The 21955-nt window shown below is 43.3% G+C and overlaps 2 protein-coding genes across 2 annotated transcripts in view; one reads left to right on the top strand and one right to left on the bottom strand.

Annotated features, from left to right (window-relative positions):
* Positions 1-16560, bottom strand: part of usp32 (ubiquitin specific peptidase 32) — a 57728-nt gene extending 41168 nt beyond the window's left edge. The window contains exons 1-2 of the mRNA XM_027280272.1: positions 16336-16560; positions 221-348 (exon numbers count right to left, since the gene is read on the bottom strand). Of these exons, the coding sequence (XP_027136073.1) occupies positions 221-348; positions 16336-16393 (186 nt within the window). The 5' untranslated portion in view covers positions 16394-16560. The remainder of the gene's footprint in view (positions 1-220; positions 349-16335) is intronic.
* A 718-nt stretch (positions 16561-17278) lies between these two features.
* On the top strand, positions 17279-21439 carry si:ch1073-145m9.1 (uncharacterized). Its single transcript, XM_019269329.2, has 6 exons — positions 17279-17674; positions 17770-17865; positions 18402-18514; positions 20126-20249; positions 20336-20508; positions 20610-21439. Exons 1-6 carry the CDS (start codon positions 17635-17637, stop codon positions 20676-20678), a joined length of 615 nt encoding a protein of 204 aa, XP_019124874.1. The 5' UTR covers positions 17279-17634; the 3' UTR covers positions 20679-21439.
* The last annotated feature ends 516 nt before the right edge of the window (positions 21440-21955 follow it).

Genomic DNA, 21955 nt, shown 5'->3' on the forward strand with positions numbered 1-21955 from the left:
TCTGAGTTTGTAGCATTTAATGAAGGGAGGAAGACACCAGAGAGCTCCGGGCAGAAAAGTCTGTGACTGTCCAGATATCAGCTTGTAAGTTATCACTATAAACTCTAACACGGCACCTTCTCTGTTTATTACATATCAAGTCTGAGCTCTGCTCTTCACGATCAGCCGTCTACATCTCACTTCAGAGGAACAATAACCAGCACACAGAACTGTGGTTTACCTCTGCAACTTTATGGGGAACTCCATCTCCCAGCACTTCCCTGTAGAAGCACTGCTGGGTCATGTAATAGGTGAGGCCGCTGGTTCTCTTGAAGGCATCTTTCAGCCTCTTCAGCTCCACATCGGTGACTAAAGAGAGAGAAAAGAGAGGAAAGTTATCAGCAAGGTTGGTAAGTTTTTTTCTTCGTTAAACTCTCTGCTACAGACATGTTCTATGTTTTGCACACCCTCCGTTCACCTCAGTTGTTCTAGAGACTGTCAGCGAGTCTTAAACTTTCCAGCAAAAAAACCCAAAACTATACACAACACTACATTTAAATAAGGGGAATAATATTCTGGTTACAGTGTGACAGACCGGTCTCTGTGTACAACAACAATGTAGCTGCTTTGACAAACATTGTCTTGCACGCTTATTCACGTCTTCCATTTTAACATGCTTGTTTCCCACAAACCTCTACCTTGTCCTAAATTATTTGAGCCATCAACAGTACGGCGGGGTGACAGCTGAGTGAGACGGGCCACACGATCAACAAGTTACCGGGCGTTCTCATTACCCACAGAGCTGACACAAAGGCTGACCAGAAAAAAAATCACCAAACGGTGATTCAGTTAGTGGAGGCAGAGAAGGCTCTGCGCTCAGCAGCGACAAGGATTCAGTTCACTTTTAACACGAGAATCTGGAGCATGACGGCACCGGCAGGCAGGCCAGCAGGCAGCGGTAAAAAATGTCAGCTTACAACAGGATCGTTCAGGACGAGTCAGACTTGCATGGAATCCATCACATGGAATCACAGCACGATTACAGACAAAATAACAATCAGGATTATTTTCATCTACACTCAGATCATGATTATTAGTCAGTGAATTTAGAGACATATTTCTATTGCACTTTCATATTTAAATCAACAGAGCACTGCTATCACTTCACTAACATTCAAATCCTTGTATCAAAATAAGATACCTAAAATGAAATCAACAGAGCTGCTGTCACTTCCTCTGACTCTGTGATGACAGCGTCTCCGTTCTGGGTTGATGCTGGATAATGACGAGGATACGGTAGTCAGTAAAGTTATTCATTGCCGACATTATTATTCTTGGCCTTTGTGCATTCATCGTATGTAATCTGTTTTCTGTGTTGTTCTGCAGTGCAGACATAAGTCTACTGCATGCAGATGATTTGTTCTTGCTCATCATCGCTCGCCCTATATCCCAAAATACTTGCAAACAACAGATGATCGTCCTCCAGGTATCTATACTTGATTTTACATGTCTGCTCTCTCTTGTTTATTACTCTCATTTGAAACTTTTAACTGTTCAGCTAAAAACATAGAATCCATCAGCACAATGCAGAGCCTCTTTGTGACCGGTGCAGATTTCATTGCATCAGAGATGCAGGACTCCTGCAACAGGACCTATTTAAATGAGCAACAAGCAATATGTAACCGCTTATCCTCATCAGGGTCGCGGGCGGCTGCAACCTATCCTAGCTGACACTGGGCGAGAGGTGGTACACCCTGGACAAGTCGCCAGTTCATCGCACATAGAGATGATAAGCAATAATACTGAAATAATTTCTTGACATTTTGTGATCATATATAACAGCTCACACAATTTTTCCAGTGGTGGCTAATTGGAAAACATATTGCCCGACCGTACAGCCAGTATGGAGGGTGTAGTATCACAAAAGACATGGCTGAATGAACTCACTGAGGACTAGCTGGGAATTCTGGGCGGCTCTAAACTTGTGAGAGCAGACAGAAGAGCAAATGAGAGAGAGCGGGAACAACACACCGCAAAGGAAGGGTCCATGGACCAAAGGCTGGAGTCAGAACCGGGGAGGACTCAGGCTTTACAGGCACATTTTTCTGATCCACCTTGTGTATTGTGAGCCGCTGTAACAAGTGAATTTCCCTGTGTGGGATCAATGAAGTCTTCTGAAATCTTATCTTAATAGTGAGTGAGTACAAGCTGAACAGATTGAGGTGATAACAGGGTGTAAATACTTTTTCAGCTTCCTGGGAAGGCTGCAGCAGTAGCAGTTTGATAAACTCACTGTACACTTCCTGTTCAGCTGGTGGAGACCAAAGTCAAGCTAAAAGGACAGAGAACATTGGACTTAGATCCTGGACAACTATTCAGAATGCTAATGTGGCTCTTTGACCACTCAAGGTGCTGGTAAGCTGACTGTGTCCCTGTACTGGACACACACATTGAACCGTCCCTTTATTTCATCTGCACTATGTAAAATGTAATGTACTGCTGTATATTATGCTCACAGTGTGAAGGCACACTTTTAGAATGAGACGATGTCTCAGTGTTGTTCTGCCCCCAGCTACAACAGCAATGAAACTGGTTACACACACACACACACGCACGCACGCACGCACGCACGCACGCACGCACAGATGACTTGTACAAGAACAGAGCTGTAACCATCAGCAGCATCAGCCACACAGCACTTCATATGACACATCCTTTTGTCCTCTGCTGCACTCTGGTAAAGGCACACAGTGTGTGTGGTGTGTGTGTGTGTGTGTGTGTGTTACTGTCCCAATGGCAACAATTACCCTGCTCGCTCGCTCCCCTGCTGCTGCTGCTGCAATGAAACCCGTTCAGCTATATTGTCACTACATGCAGATCAAACACTGATGGAACTTTCCAGATATGGCTGAACACAAAGCGCCGAGCTGTGCTGGCTGAACCGGACCATCACCACTAAAGGACCAGTAGAGATGTGGAGACACTGGTGCTGACACCACTAGAACATAATAAATGAATAGGTCAATAAAAATGATAATCTGGATCACTGATTAAACCATATGACAGATTTGCTGGTCACACATTTGGCAGCTGCTCTGCTCTGTTTTGGGATTTTGGACTGTTGATGTGACAAAACAAGATGAATTATGTGTGAAAAGAAGACTGACAACATGAACTGCAGATAGGATGGGCACATATATTAGCCATGTGTACCATATCACACAGACCAACAAACACTACAGCCTCCTTCCCTGGTGTGGAGCACATGGAAAACATCTCTGAGAAGTGTTTGCATGAGCTGCATCAGCAGTGCTAGTCAAAGGTTACAGCATTACCACAACACTGCAGTAAGACAGTAAGATGATGCCTGCTGCAAGGTTGAGCTCATTTGCATTAATCACCACTTTTGTTCTTCCTCTAATTTCATCAAAGCCACCACGACTTTCCATCCACACTGTTCACTGATGTGCTGCTCCAACCACTGCACTGACACGGTCACAACCTCAGGTAGACCCGCTGACCTCTTGGTGGTGAGTGTGCATATTAATTAGCTATTGTCTTGTAGTCTTGTCTTTGATCTCACGTCCATGACCTCAGTGTCAGGCTGGTCTTTAGGTCATGTTGCTACATGGCCTAGCTAACGTAAAATGTCACGACAGTTGAGTGTCCATACACTGTGGTGATGAGGTTGATGAGGACGAAGTAACGATGATAATATTTATCAGCAGCTGATGTTATTGGGAGAAATGATAGCTTCATGGATTTTTTTCAAGCTGCAGCTAAGTCATATTCTTCATTTGTAATTCGTGAAACATGTCACAGGTTACGTTACTTGACACTGTGGTGTTTTGCGTGACACATATGGACTTTTGAATAGAACATGATAAAGGCACACACATACACACACATTATGCACAAACACATAGACACATAAAGGCACACATAGACATACAAAATACACGAACACACAGATTACACAGCTAGGACAGTATTGAATGTTTCTCTGCCACCAGATAACATTCAGCCAGTCTGTTTTCAGATTGGCCTTGACCAAGATTAAGGAGTCGAGCACACACACACACACCATGCAGGCTCATGGGAAACACAGACAATATTACGTTCATGTGACGCTCAGAACACAGACATATGATTATAAGAAAGTACAGGACATTTGGGTCCAGATCTGGTGATTGTACTATGTAACAGTGATGTAAGAATGACGTAAAGATGGGTATAAAAGGTTGTGAAAAGTAAAAGTAAAGGTTCGTTCGGATTCGCAAGCAGCTGTCTCCGTGTTGTTATTTCATTGCGTTCTGGAAGGTTTTCTCCACAACAACACGTGCTAATGCAGCCATCAAATTTTAATAATGGACAACAGTGTTTTACAGGTTGATGCTTTGAACAGCTGTTCAACACTGTCATTTTCAATCTATGAAATCAAACTGATTTTTTTGCCAAGCTTCTCTCTTTCAAATAATCAACCATCTACATAACTTTTCACTACATTAATTTTCTACTTGATCTTATCATCTTTATTATTAATTAGTATTATCATTATCATTACTAATAATATTGTTCAAAGTGAGCCTCTTATTGTTTAACAGAAAAATATATCATACAAACAGCAACTTTTGCAGCCTTGTCAGTGCGATGGTGAGCTCTCACCTTTGTGTCATCACTACATACTGCTAATAATCAAAGTGAAGCTCTGAGGCTTTACATTTGTTAAACATGTTAAAATGCAAGATTTCAGCATCGGGGTACAATCAGGCTACATTCATGATTTCGTACAGTCAAACTAAACAAAAGCATCTTATTGATTATTATTATAAAGTTTCAGCGAGTTCCGGTACGTCCAAAGAAGCCGTCCAGACTATAGTTGTTATTTCACACATGTAGCACACAACATGAGACTGTCTGTGTCAGACCAGTTCTCATATGTTGACTGAACCCAAAATGACGTCACAGCTCTGTGACCCAGTTAAAAACTAACTGATAAGCGACAAGTCCATGCTAGCTAAGCAGTCGCAAAGTAGAGTGTGACAATCGGCCAATAAAAATCAGCCAACACTTTTTGTTCTCCTCCGATCTACAATGATCTCGTAAATCGCCTCTGTGAACTCTGAATGACGGAAATGTGTCGTAGCGATAGAGAACTTTAATCCATGTAGCTTATTAAATGATTATTTTTGAAAAATTCATATTCAAATGACAGGTAACAATCTCTAAAAAACCCTGGCGGACAACGACAAAGTTTGACAAGACCACCAGTCTCACATTCAGCTGCTGAAAACATCAACATGAGTAGAATCGTGACGACGTTTCTTCTTCACTGATCAAAGTGTCAATGGTAATTAACTGATCACCAATTAATCAGGAGCTTCTCTACATAGTGAACCTTCCTGTGAGAGCACAGCTCTAGCCTTTGTTTGGAACCGTGTAGATCATTCCATGTGCTTCTGAACTCTTCTGACACCAGCCTGTAGAGGGCAACACACTCCATATGGCCCCAGCTAATACACACACACGCACACACACAGCAGTGTACAAAGTCATGTAATGATTTAGGATTAGAAACATTAAATGTTAAAGCTAACATCAGGCAGGAAGTTCATACAGCAGCTCACAGCTGTCTCAGCATCTAACAGCACACTGCTGCTACTGCTGCTTCTCTTCATGGACTACAAACAATAAATCTATTAAAGATAATAGTTTTTACTTGGTGTGTTGGTGTGATGGCAACCTGTTAAAGAACAGCAAATAAACCTTAATGACTCAGTTATTCTCTAACAACATGAGGTTTATTGTTATTTTATTTGTTTCACATCCAGCTACAAACAATGAGCCTCAGTACTTGTATTCCTTTGTTTCCAGGGTGTGTGCAATAAGTAACTACTTGATTAAACCCTGCTACCCTAGTCAACACCAGAAATACTAGTCACTTATAGTAATTAAGAAGATTTTATCAATGTTGCATCTAAGATATTATGCAGCCGCCCCACTAGCTGCTGTGCTGGTCTTACTACATGTCATCTTTGTCCCACTTTAAAAAGGACCTTTAAGGGCGGGAAAAGAGCCAAAATGGACGTTCACCAACACCTCTATCTCTCACAGTCCAAATAACAGCAGAACTGAACGCAGCGGTCAACATTCGAAGGTGGGGGTTAATCAAGGACACACACATTGTTCAGAGATACACACACACTGTAAATATACTGTATATAACATACACACACACACACACACACACACACACACACACACACACACACACACACATATACACACAGATGACTTGTACAAAAACACACACACAGTGTCCCTCCAGTCGAGGCCTTTTTACAAGTATTCTTTGGTTGGCACAGTGACCTTGTTTCTTTATTCAGTAGCTTGTACGGTCGGTGTAGATGTTTCTCGGGCGCACACAGAACAGTTTCACTTTGCTTTAAACACGCAAAGCAAATGCCCTCAATGAATGGCCTTGGCTGCATCAGTCTTATTTATTCCATTCGCATGAGTGATGTTTAATCCATCACACGTCTGTCCCTGCTTTGCTGCCTACCGTACAAACAAAGTGACCTAAAGAAGGAAAGGACGTGAGCAAGCTAAAGAAGAAGGATGCTACTGACAGGACTGACGAGGAACTGCAGGGTTTACGAGCTGTCTGAAGGAGGATCAGCTGTTGGTCAGAGTATTATGGCACCTTCACTTATTCTAATAACAATAGAGCTTCACAGGAATGCTGAGCTTTCCCTCGGGCTCCACAGAAGCAGCAGAAGAAGTTAAAGTGCATCCCGAGTGTGTTTAACTCCTCTGCAGGCTTCTCTCCTGACAGCAAACATCAGCAAACACTGGACCTGAGGCTTTGCTGGATTTCCTGACTTATGAAGCCACGTGTGTGAACTGGACCTGCGTTAAAGGAGCAGTCCAACATTTTGGGGAAACAGTCTTATTTCCAGGAAGCAGAAGTAGAAAAAACGGAAGCCTAAAACAACAATGCTGTGGTTTTATGGAGATACGTGCAGGACTTCCTGGACACCCAGAGTTTCCCCTGGCTGCTTGGCAACCTCGCAGTGACAAGACTGCAGGAAGTCATTACACCCAGCAAGGAAATAGCCCCACACATTAGCCCTCATATAACTAGGTGTAATTACTACATTGTTTTATATGGCTTGAACAGTGGAGATATGATGCTGCTGAGCGGTACAGATGGGTTTATGACATCATAGCTGCTGACTGTAGCTTCATATTTAACACACAGGCAGACGTACAGATCTTCTCCCTGCCTTCATTTCCCAGAGTAGTCAGGCATGAAAGCTGACTTATGGTGTAAAAACAAGCCATATACATCAATTATCACGATGGAGGGATGATTTTCTATGGGCTCATTAGAGGTGAGTAATAAAAACATAACTCTGCTCTGCCTGCATGAAGACAGATCAGAATGGTTATGTGCTTGTTTAGTACAGAAATGGGAAAGGGGGTATTGCTCACATGGCTACAGAGAGAGAGAGAATTGAATTAGAGGGAATGACTGGTGCGTCTGAAGATGGCTCCCCGGGAGAAAGAACAACTCAAAAAACAAATTAGATACGTCAAAGGCTGAAGAGCGCTTTACAGCAAACAAAGCAGAGGCAGGCGGACACAGGGCAGCTCGCTCCTGAGGACATGTTAACGGTGTATGGAGACAGATCTGCAGTGGAATAAAAGCAAAAGGAAAAATATCCACCTTAAATACTGAAAAGACCACTGTTCACTACCTGTGAACACTTGCACATTCCTGCACAGCTCTGTTCATTTTGCTCTTTTTCATGTTTTTTATATTTTTATCCTCTAGTTCTTGTTTTTTCATCGTTCTTATATTTTTAGTTCATGTTTGTTATGCACCAAACACCAAGACAAATCCCTGTATGTGAGAACATATTCTGCAGTAAACCTGACTCTGATTTTGTCGTCTCCTGATGCCGGTAGCTCTGCCAGTTAATCACACTCACACCGTCAATGTGTGTCAGCCAACAATAGAAGTTGATTTCAGCTACATTTTGTGTGTCTCTACCATCCCTCTAAAGTGTGATGTCAGTGTAGCTTTCCTGATGAAGCGAGGTCAATTCTATCAAAACTATTTTAGGCTACAATCAGTGATGCAGTCACAATGCATTCTGAGGAGGGGAAGAGTACAAACATAGACACCCCAGACTGGATGTGACAGAACTGGACACTAGGCTCCTTACAACCCGGCTCTGTTCCTGGAGGCTTTACACTGTTTGTGTAATGTGTGGGATGTGTATGTGCACACAGACACTGATGCAATGACATAGTACATTTATAGTGGACAAATGTCAACATTTAGAAATAACTATAGAGGATAAATCTGAGGGGTGAGAGAGCGAAGCCCATGCTGTTCCCTCCTTACCACCACTGAGGTGCCGTTGAGCAAGGATCTTAACCGTCCCTGATTGCATCAGTGGACAAATGTACACCTCTGTTTGTACATTTCCTTAAAGTGCAACAATGAGCAATCTTCAAACAGCAGGGTGGCCCCTTGCTCACAGCTACCACCGTACCAGATATGTATTCTGAGTTGAACTCATCTATGAGTGGGCGGCATAATCCGCCCGATTGGAGTGCAAAACTGATTGGTGGTGAAGTGCTGAATCACTGGCTTTAGCAGCCCTGCGGGCAGCCAATGGCACACGTGGATCAGCAGGGTGCACGAGCTCCGGCAGCAGAGAATAGAGTCGCCTTGTGTGTCGTGGAAGGTGGGAGGTGACTGTGTTCACAGGACGACAAGCACAAGATCTTTTGGAGACTGCAGAGCCGTCCTGCTCTGATGACACACTGTCTGCAGTGAAACTCTTTCCTCATAGATTTAAATCACATACACATACTCCATTCCTCAGCTAACCCTTCTTGCTCTGTGCTCCAATAAGATTTGTTCACGTGATCATAAACTAAGTTTGTTGAACCCCAAAAAACACCTGTATAAGTTATACTGAAGCTCACTGAGCAGCCCAAATTCAATTTAATTTAGACAGGCTCTGACCATAAAATATGTCAATAATAATATACTATACTAATAATATACAGTTAAACAGTCATATTTCAAAACCTTCATTTATACAGCATTTTAAGAGAATTTACAGAGAATAAAGCAGTATTTTATATCAGAGACTATTGATTATACTGTAAAACACTAATATTCAATGGTGTATTTTACGGTCTTTTACTGTAATGGTCTGGCAGTTTTTCACTGTAAAATCTACAGACATTTTAAAATATGGAATAAAACACCAACTTTATTAAGTGAAATCAACAGTACTAATATCCTTTTACTATATTATTAGAAAAACTGAGTTTTTTTTTTTACCACAAAAACAAGTTTCTTTTTTTACAGTGTAGACTGCAGTCTAACATGAACAGCTGTACCTGTTATTGTAGTTCAGCCAGCTCACACACATATGGGCTCACCACTAAATGACACATTGTACAGTTAGTTGACTGACCTGTGGGAAGGTTCTAGACTTGTAGAGACAGTGCAGCTTTCACACCAACATACCTCCCCAGCATTTATCCATAAGGTGCACAGCTCGGATAAAACAGTGACGCATAGCATGTTAGTGAATATCAGCTGATGATGATGATGATGATGATGATGATGATGATGATTCAGGCTGACTCTAGTTTGTCCACATGAAAGTCACACTGCACACATTAATCATGTGGCTGTGGCAGCTTTCTGATCACACATCTGAACCAGGAGTCCAGGGCTCATTATCTCCACTCTGTGCTCGCTCAGTCTCCACAGTGACACGGCGTTTAATGGACAGCCTGCTGACAGTTCAGCCATCACTGCAGGAGTCTGGAGAGGCAGCGGGCCTATTTACAGCTCACTACTGTCGTCCTCCATTTAACTTCTGCTCTGAAACCTGTACAAAGAGAGCAGGGCGGGAAGGGGGGGGGGGATCTAGCAATGCCTGTGATGGAAATGTTATCACCTTAGCAGTGACTCCACCTTAATGTCCTCTCATCACAGGAAATTTGAGCACAGTCGGTGGACACAACTCATGATTTTGTATAAAAAATGTTTGTTTCTGGTCTCCTATCCTAAATCACAACAGAGTTATCTCGCAACCTCTTATCCTCGCACTGGGAACCACTGGCCTACACCATACAGTATTCACCACAAACACCCCCAAATAACCACACGTGGTGAGCATGTCCTTTAATTAGCCCCGAGTGAAGGAGTTTAAATATCTCAGGGTAAAAGAAATGGAGCGCAAGATGGACAGCCGGATTGGTGCAGTGTCAGCAGTATTGCAGACGTTGTACCAGGTCATTGTAGGGAAGAAGGAGTTGAGCCAAAGGCAAAGCTCTTGATTTTCCTCCAACCTTCATTTATGGTCATGAGTTTTGGGTAGTGACTGAAATGAGCTTCCTCCGCAGGGTGGCCATGCTCAGTCTGAGAGACAGGGTGAGGAGCTCGGACATCCAGGTGGAGCTTCAATTCGAAAGGAGCCAGCTGAGATGTTTCTGGCATCCGATCAGGATGCCCCCCTGGGCGCCTCCGGGAGGAGACCCCGCAGGCCCAGAAGTGGCTGGAGGGACTAGAAAGCCCATCTAGCCATCTAACGCCTCCGGATCCACCACAAGGAGATGGAATATGTTGCTGGGGAGACGGACGTCTGAAATGCCCTGCCGTGACCCAAACCCAAATAAGCGGATGGGGATGGACTTCAGTAAGTGCTGAAACGATTAGTTGTTGTTGTTGTTAGCCGACCTTATGAACAGCAATACTGATTATTGATCATCAGGTCATTTTACATATAAACCATATAAAAACATTCTGTGGTTCCAGCTTCAGTGTGAGGATCGGCTGTGTAAAATTTCACCTGCTGGTCGGACAACACATGCCAAAGAAGTGACTCATCAATATTGATAATTTATCATCACCATGACCATTCAAGCATCTCTGCTGCTTCTTGTTCCTCCTCACACACGCACACACAGCTACTGAAACTCCAAACAGTAAATAAAGAAAACATGTCGTTTGTGAGGAAGAAGTCTTCCATTATACTACTGATGACAAAATAGTACCATCAGATAATAGCAAAATTGTTACAATTACATGGACAAACAAACGGGGTCGGGAAACAAAGCGGTCCACATCATGGAGAACACTTTGTGTATTGTTGATGCTGTGATGCAATGGGTGTATTCTTGGACACTGGGCTGCATTAACTGCAATGGTTACCATTCAATGCAGACAATGGGTTTGATTTGTGTAACTGCCCCTACACTTTCCATACAAACACACACACACACACACACACACACATACACACACACATACACACACACATACACACACACACACACACACACACACAGTCTAGAACCGTAACATACAATAGTTATTGCCACATTCACAGCGCTGCATTATCTCTCACCTTACTAAATCATGGTGGCAGAGCCTGCTGCTGCGACTCAATGTTTGCTGTCCTGTGAAATAAGTTGGGCCCGGTCGACCTGCTGCTAGCAGCACGACTGAATATGCCTCTGCAGGGAGCGCCGAGGAGTCTGGAGCGGCATGCAAATACTGAACTCACGTGAGCTCTGGTGACCTTTCAGTTCTGGTGAACTGTCAACAGAAACGCTTGCGGGCAGGAACGTACAGGGTGCTTAAAAAGCAACTGTGGGCAGGACAGCAAACATTCATCATGTGGGGGCTGTTTACAGTGACTGCAAAGAGGAAAACAACAATAAGTGATTTTTATTTCAGAGTCAGTTATGAACTGTTTCTAAAAATACTATACGATTGTACCATCATCCCTGTTTATTTGCAAACTGACAACTCCAACACCTGGCTTCAGTCGAGCAGTTTATCAAACCAAGATATTCAAACTCATCTATCACGTCATCATTTGACAGGACAGCAGAGCCGAAACTCCACACACAATGGAACCAGCCGAGGTTCTTGCTGTGAGGCGACAGCCATGCCGACCGTTGTAAATAAAGAAGCCAGTCCATCCTAAGAATGTTGATTGGTACCAATCAGTGGTAAAAAAAAAAAAAAAAAGTAAATGTATCGAGTCATCTTCCTCATGTAGATCAGGCGATGATGACTGCCAAACTTTTTACAGCTCGCCTTTCACCCAAATATATTTAGAAATTAACAATTATTTACGCGACAATGTTTGTAGACAGTATTTAGCCAACATCATCCAACATCTTCCCAAACAAAGTTTGCAAAAAGGAATAGCACTGTGACAATGACTGAAAAAAGTCAAATAGAATATTTGACTTTTTTCAGTCATTGTGAATTTCAGGCATTTTAATGACCTGCACCTTGAACAAGGGTGAAAATGCTGGAGAGCAACAGCTACGTGCAACGTCTGCAAGTCCACATGAAGGCCACTAACAACACACCTGACACGATAAGGCACCTGGAAAGAAAACAGAATACAGTGAGTTCACACAGGCGACGGCAGATAAGAGTGCACACAACGCAGCGCTTCGGAGAGCCAGGCCAGCTCTGCTCAAAGAACATGCCGCTTTTTGTCGTCTTGCAGAGTTTGCGGAACCACAACACAGCCCAACGTTACTATCATGACACTGCATAAGTGAGCCTGTCATACCTGTCTGGCTGTGTGTGTGAGTTTTTAGAAAAACATGAAAACTGATGAAGGAAAGTGCTTCCAGTGTGTATTTGATTACCAGTCACTAAAGTGTGCACTACAGGAGGGCAAACAGGGTTTTACTGCATCAGAGTCAGTCTTGTCATGGCATGTGCTCAAGACTTTTAATGAGATTATCACACAGACAGCAGCTGTAGGTGCAGCCACCTCATTTTGAGATGAGGCCACACCATTCTACCAGGCTAAGTGCACTGCACTGTTACACGGAGAGAAAAGGAGAGGAGACAACACACACCCTCGCCGAGCATCTTTGCTAATACTAAAGGCTTACGACTGTGTGCTATTGATTTATACCAGTTGCAGGAAGTCTAGGAACAGAATGATTGAGTAACTCTAAAGGAGCCTGATCCACAGCCCGCCCAACAGAGGATCAAACGTTAAACAGGTTATTGAGGAAAAACAAACATTACCACCGTGTGGAAAAGCACATACATATGTAAACACAATGCATCTAGAGTTCACATGTCATCTGTAGCTGTTTCATTGTATCCCAGACAGCCCTGCTAACTAAAAATACACCATGTGACACAGAAATCTACAACAATACAAACACCAGCCTGCCCCATGTTACCATAGCAAACACCTTCGTGGCAGCAGTACACAAATCTACACCCACAAAGCAGAGAGCACGAGGTCTGAAAGCAAAGCGGCAGTCTATCCCCTCACTGATAAGACCTGCTGCTGACGGAGAGCAGAGATGAGGTGACCATTAGGCCATGAGTGACGATGACCGCAGCTGCTGCATTACTAAACTATGTGGCGGTCAGCCACAGAGGTTCGGATGGTCCATGGAGGAGTAACATGGTCACCGTCGGCTGCTTCACTAAAGTTAACGCAGGCTATAAGAGACATCTGGTCTCTCAGAGGTGCCTGACACTCTGAACCCGGACTTCTAGGAGTCTGTTCCCATGAACAGGCGGTGACACTGCCAGGTGTTACGACACAATGCAACGCAACAGCTCTACAATCTATGGCTTCATAATTACTGTCGCGGTGAGTCAACACCTCCGGCAAGGACAGGCAGGAGCTGTGTTAACTGAACATTATCAGGCATTATCTGTTCCAGGTACAGTCAGCTGCCTCTTCTACCACTATTCTCTGTACATCGCCATTTAGAGGAGATTACTTTACACATTAACCTTGATGTTACTCAACACAGCGTCACACTAACCCCTTGAATGATTTCACAATAACATGAGGTTAGAAATGCTTCATCTTTATTCCTCACCGATCTTTCTTTCCCACCACTTTTGAACGTTGAAGGACACAACTGAGCAGAATCAGCAGCCACGAGCTACACAATTATTCCAAGAATTCATTCAGGAAATAACAATGCACCAGAACTGATCCAGAGTCAGAACCGGTCTTATTTAATTAGCTTGAGGTCTAACTCTACACCTCCTTCATCCATGCAAGCAACCCAGCTCAATTCAAAACCAATATTTGGCCTTCAGAAGACTTTTCTTCATGTCAGGCACACAGTCTCATGCCTATGGCTTCTTTTCTAATGAACTTTTATCATGTGTGCTAACGTAAATGTTCAGTCTTCCTGTCGTCTAACAAACTGCTTTGGAAAAGGGAAGAGGAGGATCTGCAGCTCACCTCGTAGTTTCACTTGTTACAACATGAATCTGTTAAATCTCTGCTCTGACTGCTAACTTCGCTCTTCTTCATTACACACCTGGAAGCAGCAGCAGTATGAAGACCTCTCAGAGCAAACATTTTGCCACACTGACTTCAAATTGGGAACTATTCCTCACATTGTGATCCATTTCAAATCTTTATTAGAATTGATTTCACCACACTTACAATGCAGAACTTTGTTCTGGTGAAGCATGTGCTCATCTAACAGACTAAGCTGACACAAATATTGGAGCTATTTTCAGTCTACAGCGGACAGGAATATCTGCCAAACGACAACAAACACTACTTTCACTCCACACAGAGACACACCAAACTGTAAACAGTGAACAGAGAGTGAACTTCAAGAATGCAAAAATCATGTCTGAAGGAAGTCTGAATGATCCTGGCTTTACTAGAGGAATACATCAAAGCCTGCCCTCTCCTGACAGCACGCTCCCCAACCTGATTATTACCAAACTGGTGTCCTAAAGGAGTGGGCTTCCATGAAAACTGACCCCATAATTGCTGCAGCGGAGCCTGCTGTGGGAATTAGGAAGGCTGCCATGTGACTGGTCAGATAGGGCTGGGTGGCTGGATAATTCCACTGACTGGGAGCGTGCATGAAGGTGTGTGTGTGTATGTGTGTGTGTGTGTGATCATTGGCAGCTTGAGGAATGTCCACACCACCACACAAGGAGCCTTTGGAAAGATGCTATAAGTTGGGTCCTGTCTGACACACTTGTCAGTAAATGAATCTAATCATTTACATGAATATGAATACAGAGGACAGGTCAGTCTAACGGGTCCACACATGACCCTGTCCTGGATGAATGTGTAACATCCAGACTGCCAAAGCAGGGAGTAAAGTGCAACAAGGAGGCAGCCTGATAAATGCTCACCCACATCTTACATAGACGGATCAATCACACACAGCTTCACGCAGCTTTGTGTGTCTTCTGCACAGAGCCTGATCTGACAGTGAAGCGCTTTTTAAAAAAGGCACATGTGATTCCATGGAAGAGAAACAACAACCGCAGGAGAGCCTGCTTTGTGTTCACAGATCAATCAAGAGCTAGTTTAGCTTCAAAAACGCTCATCGGGTCAATACTGAAGACAGACAGCGCAACATCTGTTTGTGTGCACAGCTAACGTTAGCAGCACACTGACAGTCCTCCAGCACAAACACTCACAACGCCCGTTAGCCCGTATCACATGGCTGGGCTTGAAAATCCGCCAGACGACGGCTAAAACAAACAGCCTGGAGGCATTTCCCCTCCGGGAGCTTTGCTGCAGCGAGCCAGCTAACAACTACCTGCCGAGCTAGTAGTCGAGCAAGCTAGTAGCAACACATGAACGTTAGTCGACGTCAGCTAGCTGATGTGGTGAGAGCTACACTGTGGTGTCACACAGGAGGTAGCACAGATCCACCCGAGTCTATCTGCACGACTGTTTTGGCAAAGCCTGCCCATCCCTCCTCGTTAGCCAACACCGTCCCGACAAGCGTGCTTTCGCAGCTACAGCGAGAACGTCACGCCAGTCACGGTGCAAAAAGCTGCCCATTTTACGTGACCTTGCTTATAAGTGAAGGTACACGCATCAGAAAATACAAGTCAACAATATTTCCCATATTGCTGTAAAGAAACACTCAGTTCGGGGTGGATAGGATGCACAAGTACAACATACTGACGCTTTAATGACGGGGAAACGTTTGTTTCTGCAGCCCAGCGTAGCACACGTCGGGAGAAAGGCGACTGCGGAAAATACAGGCTGAGCGATTGTTAAACTTAACGTGTGATTAAAACCCGTCAAGCTTTCTGACATTCCTCTATGCCGAATTCAATGATAGGCCATAAAGGTTCAATTGAAGTCGTGTGGTATTATTTTTGGAGGTGCCTTCGTCTTCCAATAACCAATGCGACTTAAACCGTCGGATTTTAACGGGACGTCCTCCTCTCCCGGACCGGGCTAGCCTGAAAAACTGACAGTTAGCTAAGCTAGCGCGGCTGCGGCGGGTTTAGCCCGTCGCTGCTCGGCTTACCTCTCTTCACGGCCTCGTCATACGACAGGAATCCTATCCGTGACTCTTTGGCCCCCATGCTCCCCTCATTTCATTGCAATGTGAGGAAATGAACGTCGCTAAACGGAGTTGATGAGAATTGTTTGTCGCCTTATCCGTTTGTTGTGAAATGGGTTCCTGGCGGTCTGTGTGTGTGTGTGTGTGTGTGTGTGTGGTGAACGGGTGAATGTTTTCAGCGACGCCTCCATTCAGTCACATGATCTGACTCTACAGGTCAGTTGATCACAGCCTTCAAACGCGTGTAAACACAACCGTTATGACGGGCGGGGACGCTTTGTTTTGACCTCGGTAGCTTCAGAAAGTGTCACCCTCTTATTAAAAACAATGAAAATTGATTTTGACTCATTATGCGCAGTCATACTACAGTCAGTGCGTATGTAGCACAGCAGTGCGGAGTGGCGGTTTGTAAAGAAATGCGTGTAGCGCCATCTTGTGGCTACTATGCTAAATAACGCTAGTTCCACCACAGCGACCTCCAGTGAGTGACACGTAGACCTGAAGCTTTAGCACGTCATACAGCACTTAAAAATGTTGAATGTATAATTGTATTATTTATTCAGTTGCTGTTTAATTCATATGCACATGACAACCAGTTAAATTGAGTGTATACTTTAGGGTAGGGTTAACGTTGGCACGCTAACTGTAAGGCTTCCCGCCAAACGCCATTAATAAATGTCGCAGTTTAATCTCGGCTGTTGACGGTGAACCCTCCACGCAGAGAATCATTTAACACCTCTTTGGTTTTGTTTGGCGGTATTCACGACTTCGGCATGAACCCTACACAAGAACAGTAACCTTAATATATTTCAGCTGTTAAATTTGAATCCCAAAATGTAAAAAAATAAATAAATATGGATAATAATGTTACCGTTTGTTTTTAATGTTATTCTTTTCCTTATTCTGGGTGCATGTACACAGCCGTGGCAGGGTGTGTGAAAACTTCCAGATTTTTAGAGCGGGCTCTGGCCTGACGCTGACGCACACGCTCCGTGTGTGCGGCCGCTCTCAGCTTCCTACGTCACTCAATTTGATAAGAGCATGAAAGCGCTCACAGGGCGCGCGACCACGCCAGGCAGGTAACGCCTCGAAGCTGACTTCACCTGCTCGTGGTGTCCATACAGGTGTACGGACATGAACACATGAACGGCTGTAGCACAGCGTGCTCGTGTTGAGAGCCAGACAGGTCGACCGAAGAGGCAGATTGCATCATCTTTGTTTTCCTGGATGAAGTGCCGCTGTATCACTCTACACTGACCGGAGATGGGACTCCAAGTTCTGCTGTACTGGCCCAACATCATAGGTGAGAGACAGTATTTTTATGAATTACATTTGTTATGTTCACCGTGGCGTGGCAGCTAAACTGAATAACTTTACTGTAAACCATGTGTGTTTCAGGATACATCAGGATCGGCCTTGTGTTTGCTTCATGGGCTGCCTATGAGACACCAGCAGTGTTTGTCTCTCTGTACTCTGCCTGCATAGCACTGGATGGTAATTGAAGTGACACATGTTTACAGTGATGCTGACAGCCAATGCCATCAGTGTATGAATGTGTGTGAATGGGTGAATGAGATATGTAGTGTAAAAGAGCTTAGAGTGGTCGGAAGACTAGAAAGGAGATAAATAAGTACAGTTCATTTACATTTACTTAACCTTAACACACCTGTATGTACAATAAACTGGTTTAACTTGAACTTTAATCAGGCCTGCTTTCATTAAAGTGAATTCTGGTAAGTCATTAATGTTATTAATTATTCATTTTGACAGGAAAAAATGGCTGAAATCCATGTAGCCTTAAATATAACAGAGCTAATATTATTGTCATTGTAAAAACGTCACATCAATTTGCACATGCTGACTCTGTAACAAATTCTTTTAGAACCTGTGTTGTCAGCTGTGGATGTTGTTGTTTGCTGGGGTTGTTTCCTCATGTTTTTCATCAGTGCTCTAATTTCATATATTAATAATGTCATAATATTCTGTACACTGACAGTAATGCCTTATGTTCTATTCATTGTGGTGTGCAGGAGTGGATGGCTGGCTGGCAAGGACGCTGGGACAGACTTCCAGGTTTGGGGCCTGGCTGGACGTAGTGGTGGACAACCTGGGTCGAGGCATGCTATGGAGCCTGCTGTTTGAGGTCACGCACACTCACACACATCTTGTCACTGTATGATCATCTAGTGAGAGATCTCTTCAGATGAGCCTCTCTTTTGGATTCACAGCAGCTCCACATGAAATGATTACATAGAGTGTCACAGTCATCTGAAGGATGATCGGCCTTGCCTTCAATCCCTTCATCCATATTACACCAGCAGGCGCCTGCACTGTTGACAGCAGTCAGGGTGGATTTGTGGATTTGTCCTGCTCATGCTCGTGTCATCAAGATGGATGAAGGCTGGGCATTGTGTTGGCATACCATGCACAAACTGACTCTAATAACAAACCTAAATTTGACATAAAGTGAATACAGTGCAAAGATATTTAATGTTCAAACAGGTACACAGTGTCCCAGCATGTCTGATTAAAGGACTGTTCCACTGTTTCTACAGTTTGTGGCGCTTTTGAAATGCAAATCATATCTACTTTATTTAGACCGTTTTATACATTAAGCCATAATATTATAAATAATTATCATGTCAATATCATGGGACAGCCACATGGTTTCACATAATGCATCATATATAAGTCATAAGTCACATCTAGCACATTTCATGGCACGCTTAAAAGGACTACTAACCATTTACTCCATTTGCGTAAGTCATTTTATTATGTTATAATATCAAAAGAAATATACAGCAACAATACAGCAGTTTGAGACTAGAAATATGTACATGACACACACTCACACGCCCTGCCCACACACAATAAAGTGAAATATGTCTCTGCATTATTTATAGAAAAACGTGTCCATCTTTAATGATGAACTTCATATACAGAGGTGTAGGAAGCTCATATTACACAGTAATCAATTTTTTTGTAGTTATTACAAGGAGAGGCTCCATTGCTGAATATTCAATGAATCAATCAATCAAACTTTGTCTGTATAGCACTTTTCATGCAAAACATGTAACACAAAGTGCTTCACACAATAAAAGCCCAGTGTTTTGCTTTGCAGAAGTCCTGAGTGAAGTAACATCACCTGAGGATGGTATCTCAACCAGGACGTGGACATGTTCATCAGGCAGGGCTGATCCAATGACATATTCTCATGAGAGTTCCTATAATTAACATGATCAACACATGAATAACTCACACTTTGATTCTGATTAGTAAATAACATTCACATCACTATCAGAGGTTTGTAAAGGCCTGCTGATGATCCTGACGATCCTCCTCATGACAGCACAGTGTCAGCGTGCTACATCAGACAGTCTGTGCTTTGAGTTAATTAAACACTAACTGAATGGATTCATTGTCTTATTGATCATGCACAGTATTTTTTCACAAGGGCAATCATAAACATGGGAAGTTGCATTGTGGGAGATGTTGGCTCCTGTGATTTGGAGTCAGGATATTTCATCCTCTGCTGTGTCAGTCAACCTGGATTTTTAAAGAAGTCTGATATCTAATCACTGCAGTAGTCTGCAAACTAAAACCTTTTGTAATATTTGTATATTTTTAAAAAAAATGCTGAATTGATTTACCTTGGACTGCTCCTTTAAATCAGCAGAACATCACTGACTGACATCAGTGCTCTGCTGCTGAACCTTACCTGTATGTTTGATGTTTTTCATATGTTGTATCACAGTGGGGCTGGCTGGTGTCTGCGTTTGAGTGGTGTGTGTTTGTGTGTAACCACAACAGCAGAGGTGACAACTGGAAAAACAGCTTCACCACCAGCCCTCAACTCATACAAGCCATCATGGCAAACGGTAAGCAGTATGTGACTGTGAGTGAGTCGATGTGTGGTCACAGATTGCACAAACTCATGTGAACTGTGTGTTTATGGTGCTATCAGGGTTTCGGACGCCTCTGGGCATGTGGGTGGTGAGTGGGCTGCACTGCCTCCCACTGTGGCTGTACGGGTGTCAGTGGGGTTTACTGGCCCACTGGCTCTATGTGCCTTCCTGGATCCAGGCTGTGGGGACCGTGCTGCTGGCTGCAGGCCGCCTGCTGGCTCTATCAGTTGAGGTAGAAATAACCTGACTGCTAAGCATGTTGACTAAAGTCGCTGCTCATATTTCACATTTTGTTAGTTTATGTAAAGCCATGTCACTTCCTTCTCTCTGCAGATGTGGTGCATATGGACACACATCGAGTACCTCACCAGCGACGAGGAGCCGGAGGAGAAAAACAACTGAGAGCCACTCAGCAGAATCAACTTAGACTGTATGAGCGATGGCCTCACAGGTCACAGGTCTCAGGTTTTCTCTAAAGCTGCAATGAACCATCGCTGTAGAAGAATGTGATTACATCAGCTGGATTTTCATTTTTGTTTTATTCTCACATAAGAATGTCTATTTATTTATTAATTTGATATCAGACGTCTCTGAACATCCAGAGTAAGACATGTGGCTGCTGTATTGGCAGCATTTTGACCTCTCACTTTTCTTTTTATAGCCGTGAACATGCTGAGATATGTCGTGTCTCATCTCAGACTGTGTGGGCATTCACACACACAGTGAGAAAAAAAGCCTGTCTTACTGAACTGTTACAGAACATTTCTGTTATTAACATGAAACACAGTAGAGATTAGTCTGATCTGACTGTTTCAGGAAAGACCAAAGTGACAGGCTTTACTGTACGTGTACATCACACTGAAAGTGTATGAAGCAGGTTAACAAGGTTAACTCTGGGTTAGAAACTATTTCAAGCATTCAAAATGCTAATAAATGCAAAGCTACATTAGTACCAAAGCAAAGCTGGGCATCGGGGCTTTAGATTTGTCATGTGATGTCAGTCTTATTTAAATATGGATATTACTTTTCAGAATGATGTCAATGTTTTGCCTTTAAAGATATTTTTATATGTATTTTAATGTGTAGCTTTACTTTTTGCTTTGGTGCACAATGTTTCTCATTAAATAAATAGTTTATATAATAAAGCAATGAAATGAAAAATGTCTTGTGTATATAAAGCATTCAGTGTGTTCAGAAAACCATTTACTCATGAAATGTATACTAACATCTGCCACCTGGAGGTGTTGAATGCCATGCAATGAAGTGTGGAAGTCCTTGTCCACCTGTGCTGTTGAAACAGTTAAAGGGTGAGTTCAGGGGTTGTATGGGGTTGTTCTTATCCACAGTCAGTGTGTTACAGTAGACGGTCAGTGTGCCTCCAGTTTAGAGGCAGACAGGAGGAGCAGTACAGCAGCAGAGTTATGCACAGCTGTGGACAGTCAGCAGAAAAAAATGATTTTAGCCACATAAAAAGGCACACCTAAAAAAAAAAAGCATGAACTATATTAAGAATATTGTATTGCTTTATTTTGCTGTCAGAGAGCCTTTATTTGCCACTAACTGTGGAACTTCCAACTGTGCTGTGCACTTCATTATGCTGCAAATCAGCTGTTTGCGTCTGAAAGCTGTGAGATCAGACTCAAATCAACTTTCACCTTTTCTAAAAATGTGTATGTGTG

The sequence above is a fragment of the Larimichthys crocea genome, chromosome VII, assembly GCF_000972845.2.
Source record: "Larimichthys crocea isolate SSNF chromosome VII, L_crocea_2.0, whole genome shotgun sequence".
Lineage (NCBI taxonomy): Eukaryota > Metazoa > Chordata > Actinopteri > Sciaenidae > Larimichthys > Larimichthys crocea.